The 7,121-nt window shown below is 43.5% G+C and overlaps 1 protein-coding gene across 11 annotated transcripts in view; it reads left to right on the top strand.

The window, feature by feature from the left end:
* Nucleotides 1-6,456, top strand: part of ICA1 (islet cell autoantigen 1) — a 160,977-nt gene extending 154,521 nt beyond the window's left edge. For all 11 annotated transcript variants that reach the window (XM_021674193.2, XM_064380368.1, XM_012450745.2 and 8 more), the window contains one exon: nt 6,203-6,456. In XM_021674193.2, coding sequence (XP_021529868.2) covers nt 6,203-6,324 — 122 coding nt within the window. In that variant the 3' untranslated portion in view covers nt 6,325-6,456. The remainder of the gene's footprint in view (nt 1-6,202) is intronic.
* The last annotated feature ends 665 nt before the right edge of the window (nt 6,457-7,121 follow it).

Raw genomic sequence — 7,121 nt, forward strand, 5'->3', positions numbered from 1 at the left:
ATCTTTTAAATCACATGTTTGAAATGATTTGTATTCCTGGGTCCCCTTTTTTATTTTTTATTTTTGAAATGCTGTCTCACTCTGTCACCCAGGCTGGAGTGCAGTGGCACAATCTCAACTCACTGGAACCTCCACCTCCCGGATTCAACTGCCTGCCTCAGCCTCCCAAGTAGCTGGGATTATAGGAACCCACCACCACACCCAGCTAATTTTTGTATTTTTAGTAGAGACAGGTTTTTGCCATGTTGGCCGGGCTGGTCTTGAACTCCTGACCTCAAGTGATCTGCCTGCCTTGGCTTCCCAAAGTGCTGGGATTACAGGCGTGAGCCACCGCGCCCAGCCTCTGGGTTCTTTTAAAGTTTGACTTGATAGACAGATGTTTCACTTATTTATAGCTTTTCAAGAACATGCACATTACATGATGAGAAGTGAGCTCCATTTTGACATGTAAATTGATTTCTGCCTCCTTTTAGGAATGCGTTCATTTCAGACTTTGAAAAATATAATGCTTTGAGTCTGCCTCTTTTTTTCAGTGTTCTCTGCAGTGGAGTGTCATGCATATTTTTGAAATGGGAAAAATTATCTTGTTTGAGTTCCCACTGGGTCACATAGCATACAGAGATCAGGGAGGGGTTGACTTCTCTATTCCTCACCTGGTTTTTCTGAGTCAGTTCAATTTTCTTTGAAAATGTGAGCCATCCAGGAACTCTTGTCAGAGAGGAAAACAGAATCAAAGAGCATAAAGCTGCAAGATTTGGAGTCAGCTGCCTGGGGACGTGGGGTCCTGAAGTGGGCCCCTCTGATTCTTAGGAGATCTCTCTCCGTGTCCACACACTGGCCCAAAAGGCATCCTGTGATTCTAATCAAAATGGTGACCCAGGCAGCCTCAGAGACCAGCTAAGGAAGTGCTTCCTGAACTTTTACTTATATAACAATCACTGAGTGTTTGCTAAACTCATTGTCTGGGCTCCAACCCCAGGGATTCTGATTCAATAGGTCAGCATTGGCTCATGAAGTTGAATTTCTAACCAACACATAGGTGATGCCCATGCCTCTGTTGAGGGCATACACTGCGAGAATCATGGCTCTGAGAGACTGAGGGCAAGCTGCAGGGGTTATGGGAAAGGTGGCATGGGCTCTGGTGCACAGGTGGGTCTTTGGTATGCTTAGCGTTGGAGAAGCATTGCAGGAAAGGGTGACAGTTACCAGTTAGATTTAGTACTTCTCAGTGTTTCTGTGATCGGCATTATTTGGCACACACAGAAACCACAACTTTAACTTTCCACATTTACCACTGTTTTATGTGATTTGGGTCTAGAAGGAAAATGGTCATGCGCCAATTTTCTAGGAACCAGGGAGGTTATGTTATTCCTGGGTTACACCAAATACTGGTTATTTTAAAAAATCATTTTATTGCAGTATAATTCATATGCCAAAAATTCACCCACTGTAAGAGAACAGTTCAAGGATTTCTGATACTGTGCAGCTATCACCACGGCCCAGTGTTAGCCATCTCCACCATCCCAGATAGCTCCCTCAAAGTCTAGTACTTTTGAGTGTTTGTGAATTCTGTTATGTATATGTTCAAATACCTTTCCAATGAACAACAGTGCCTTTTAAAACCCTTTGTAGGCCAGGCGTGGTGGCTCAAGCCTGTAATCCCAGCACTTTGGGAGGCCAAGGTGGGTGGATCACGAGGTCAAGAGATCGAGACCATCCTGGTCAACATGGTGAAACCCCGTCTCTACTAATACAAAAAAATTAGCTAGGCATGGTGGTGCATGCCTGTAATCCCAGCTACTCAGGAGGCTGAGGCAGGAGAATTGCCTGAACCCAGGAGGCGGAAGTTGCAGTGAGCCGAGATCACGCCATTGCACTCCAGCCTGGGTAACAAGAGCGAAACTCCATCTCAAAAAGAAAAAAAACCCTTTGTATTTTTTCAGTTGTTCTAGATTCAATAAATAGGCCACTATTTCATTAAGTTAGTCTTAATAAGTTTGTGAGGTTTGTGCCATTTGCCTAAAATGAAATACTTCAACCAGTGAGTAGTATTATAGTATTGAATATGTGCCAGGTACTGCTTTGCCATCTCTTAATCCCTTAGAAGTGTACTTCTCACAGTTTAAAACAGTACTCTGTTTATGTTATTGCAATAGTCATATATTTGAACACACATTGTGTAGCATGCAGTGCACTGAAGGATATAAAGATGAATAATAGATGGTTGGTCCCTGACTTCCAGGGGCTCAGGACTCTGGGAGATTAGATGAAAATGTAAAGTAAGAAATAGAGTATAATTCTATAATGAAGTCCACTGGAAACTGTGAATCTTAGAATGGCAGAGTGAACAAGTGGCATTAAATCCTCTACTTTTTGTGGCATTCTTGCTCTGGACATTGGCTTCACTGCCCCATCTGAACTCTGTCTTCCAAACATGATCTCTCTTGAAGGCCTTATCAGACACAAATCTTTTCCTTAAAAAACACTGTGACCAGAGTATCCCAATAAAAGGATACAGTTTTAAGCCTAATGATCCCAACAGCGACGCATCCTCTGATGGTCTACATTTTATAGCGAGATTCAATAATCCACTTAATCGGCAAACATCTACCAGTGCTGTGTTAAGTATTTTTGAGCAAATTGAAAAACAAAAAATTCCTGTCTCATTGAGAAGATAAGACCTGCATATATAGAATTAAAGCAGGAGTGCAAAGAAGCTTATGGTAAAGTTCTACATTAGATATGAGTCATGCCAAAACTCCAGGACAGACAGTAAATGCTGTGTGGAACTAGGCTTGCTGTCCTTAAAACAGGAGTGTCGAATGCCTCTTAACCATTCTGGGGCAGGCAGGGCACAAGGGGCATTATAGAACATTGGGTTATACAAGGTGTATTAGTCCATTTTCACACTGCTATTAATATAAAGAACTGCCTGAGACTGGATAATTTATGAAGGAAAGAGGTTTGATTGACTCACAGTTCAGCATGACTAGGGAGGCCTCAGGAAACTTAGTCATTGAAGCAGAAGCAGGGCGTGTTTTTCACAAGGAAGCAGGAAGGAGAAGTGTGGAGCAAAGAGGGAAGAGCTCCTTATAAAACCGTCAGATCTCTCGAGAACTCACTGTCATGAGAACAGCATGGGGGAAACCAACCCCATGATTCAGTTACTTCCAGCTAGTCTCTCCCGTGACATGTGGGGATTGTGGGGATGATTGGATTATAATTCAAGGTGAGACTTGGGTGGGGACACAAAGCCTGACCATATCACGAGCTAAATGCCATTGTAAGGGGAGGCATAAAGTTACAGAGCGATTTCTTTCCCCTCATACGTTTGGACTGGACTATCATTTATTTATCTGTATTAATTAAATCTCCCAATTTAAATTAACTGTGTAGAAAATAAATGGACTGGACCATATTGGAAGTCGAGAAGATGTGGTTACTGGTCCTATTGCTTCATTTAATGGCGTTCTCTTTTTTAAGCTTTTCCCCATTTGTGACAGAAAAACAAGGCACCTGGTTTCCTTAGAGCATTATTGATAATCTTTGGTATGATCATGAAATGATTGTGCTTGAGAAGAAGAATGGGCATAAGTAAAGCAAAAATGCAAAGATGCCTTATCCATAGCAATGCTTTGTTTGCTTTTCAGAATCTAATCTTTTCCTTCATTTTTCATATGTTTGAATTGGACTTGACGATGCATGTCTCCCATCTCCTCAAATGTATTTCAGTATGAGGATCATAGGAGAAGTATCTTATTTTTGTTCAGAGGCCACTATGGTTGAGAACCAGGGATGTGGCCATCAACTGGTGGGCCCGTGTGACTTCTTCACTAGATCTGACATGCTCTGGTTTTGATTATTAGGCTGGCCAGAGAGCAATGTCAATCCTCCTACTCCATGGCCAGCACCAAAGACAAGCAGTCCAAATGACAACAGCCCTGCAGTGAAAGGTAATAACAGCATTTTCTCTCCTGGAAATGACAGCTGCCTTTCTTTCCAGTGGCCTAACCTATTTTCTATACTTCTCTACTAATTTTCATTTGAACATCTAGGGCTCAAAGCAGGGCTACGAGATGGAGAATTTTGCATAATCCCAGAAATTACATTCTGACTTCTTTTTCCGGCTTAATGTCCTCATTCATAATTCCCTTTATCAAACTGTACCTATTGTGGATGAGTCAAATATCTACATGTGGTTGGGTGGCCCCCAAGTTTGGTTGGAAATACCAAGATATGAAAGGCCTCTGAGGTTTGCTATCTTTAGCCAAAAATCCCAATGCCGCCACCATATAGGGCATCTAATTTGTGCTTCTCAGAAAGGGCCAGGTTTCGTAGTTGTCAAATGAAGTCTTTTCAAGTTCATGAGATCTGTTCTCTTTTGGGACAGCTCCCCCAAGGGAACCTCTGCTCGACTGAAGATCTCGTCTGTATTTGCAGCTCTCTTTCTGTTTCTCTGGTCATCACTGACTTTCCCTTTGTTGGCCACAGGAAGTTAAAGGATGGGTCTACTCCATTATCATCAGAACGTGTTCCCATGATGTTCTTTTAAGCGTTGTGCAAATAAGTTGCACCTGCTTTGTCTCCAGCAGTGGCTGCCTGGGGAACGTAAGGATTGTCCCAAAGCACAATCACTGGCTCCTCACGGCAAGGCCATGACAATGCTCAGAGGACCTCCTAAGACCCTTGAGGAGGTTAGAAGGAAGGGGAAACAAGCATGTAGGATGTTTTCACTGGAGTCATCTTTGAAATATTTTGATATCCTCTAGCAAGAATAAAAGAGATAGGCTAATCCAGCAAAATCAGTCATGCGCCTTAGAGTTTCCTTGGGGATCTCCTACATGACTCAAGAAACATGAGTGACTCCATTTTTTTAGGCAGTTCCCTGCCTGCTCCCCCTCCAACTAAGCTATATTGAGCTTTCTTGTCTCAGATAATCATATCAAGATAAACCAGGTGATCCCAGGGCTAACTGCAGATGGAATTCAATCAGTGTTACATAGTAATAACTTTCATATTACCAACTAGTCTTGATACACTTTTCTTACTATCATAGATACATTGATTTTTACATGTAGATATGTTGATATCTATAAGACTTATTTTTAATAAAAAGAGAATCAGAAATATAAAGTGATCAGTATACTATCTTAGCGTTTCAGTGCCATTTTTATGAAAGGATCAAAGGCCCTGTTTATACTGATATTATCCCATTGCTTCTGTCCCATCACTAAGCACTTTTAGCAACTTGTCCTACCAGTAGTTTCTGAGATTCTTTTCAGCCAGATGGCAAGCACATTCCTACCTGCTCTCAGCCAGAAGGATGGCCCATCAGAGACATTTTCTTCATGTTTCTGACACTCCCACCTGTTGGAGAAGAAAAAAAGCACAGGTCATCCAAGCCAATGAACTTAGAAGTTCATGTGGAATGATTTATGTATTTTAAACAAAGCCTCCATCTTATTTAGGAACCACGTGCATGAGGCACTGTTTTGAAAATGTTCCCCTCATCTGGAAAATAGTTGGCTGTATATTCTTGGTATTAAGGAAGTTAGGGCAGGTCTTTTGGTGGAAAAGCAGAAGGGAGTATTCCAGTACGGCTGAAGATTGAAGGGAATTGACCCCCCGGGAGAAGGGAAGGCATGTCAGGGCCCCCCTTGTTTTGACAGGAAAGGATTGAAGAAGGCAGTGACTCTGAGAAGAAGCCAGACCTGGGCACCAAGCCCTTCTGGGCCTGTTGCTTTGAAGGGTAAAAAGAGTGGCCATAATATTTCTCCTGACCCAGCAGATTTAAAAAGATTCCTCCAGCAGACAGTGGAAAGCCCCTTGCTTTCTCAGCCATTCAGGCTGATTTCTGAAATAACTGTGCTATTTCCTGGTTGTGGTGAAGCAGCAGGGCCTGAGGTTTTGAGCAGCTTTCATGGGCTATGGCCATTAGTGGGGTCGGGGTGCAGGTGGGAGTTTGTTAACACAAGAGCTTGTTATTCACGGAGCCTTCAGGTCATGGTTTGGAAATGGTAACCAACTGACTGACCAGCCACGGGAGCTGTAATTTCCTAACTGTTGTCGGAGACAGAGCGCAAAGGGATTTGTCTGATTGAACATCCTGCATTTTAAGATGACCTGGACCTGCCTGCATCCCACATGGCAGAGGCGGCCATTTGGAAGGTGGGTTTGCTCATGTTTCCTCTTCTCTCCCCAGAACCTGCTAAGGCTGCCTCGGACCTGACTGCCTGGTTCAGCCTCTTCGCTGACCTCGACCCACTCTCAAATCCTGATGCTGTTGGAAAAACCGATAAAGAACATGAATTGTTCAATGCATGAATCTGCACCCTTCAGGAGGGCGCTCACATGAGGCCCCCAGAAGCTCCCCCCAGGGCTAGCAGAAGTGTAAAGTGATCAGTATGCTGTTTTAATAATTACGTGCCATTTTAATAAAATGAAAGGGTCAACGGCCCTGTTTATATTGGTATAATTATTTACTCTTATTTGGTATAAAGGGTTTTCGTGTATCTCTATGTGGATCTAAACAATACGGGATTGTCTAGAAGCGGTTTCCAGGCCGCCGCTCTCCTGCCTACATCCCATCATGGCTGCTGCGGTGTCACTGGGCTACCGTGAGATCCAAGTTGAAATCAGAAGCCTACTTTGATGGTAGGTTTGAATGACGTGTCCTACAGCCTCAGAGGCAGCAGGAGGCTAGCCAAGCTTAAATGCCTCCTTTTCTACCCCCAGCCTCTGTCCCCCTTGGAGGAGGGCTGTAGGAAGATTCCCTCTTCCTGCCGAGCCATCTTCCAGTGAGCTCTGGATGAAGCTCTGGACAACCAAAGACACTGTCCCCACAGCAGGTGCCTGGTGGGCCACATGTTCTCACACTGGCAGAGGAGCTGGGCTTCTCTCCAAGGCACAAACCTTTCTATGGAAAGCAGCCATATTTGCAGATACCACTGTCTCCTTTTGTCCTCTTCGTGGCTGGAATTCAAAAGCATGTATTTCTGAAGCCCCTTGTGACTTTTTTTTTTAATTAAACAGAAAAGATATTTGACATGCAAAGTCAAGTTTATGGAGTCTGTTGTGGGGACTCAGTGATGTGCTGAGGAAGGTGCTATGGGTGTGGGGGC

Source organism: Aotus nancymaae, unplaced genomic scaffold (assembly GCF_030222135.1).
Source record: "Aotus nancymaae isolate 86718 unplaced genomic scaffold, 86718_ANA_hifiasm-v0.15.2.pri h1tg000025l, whole genome shotgun sequence".
Lineage (NCBI taxonomy): Eukaryota > Metazoa > Chordata > Mammalia > Primates > Aotidae > Aotus > Aotus nancymaae.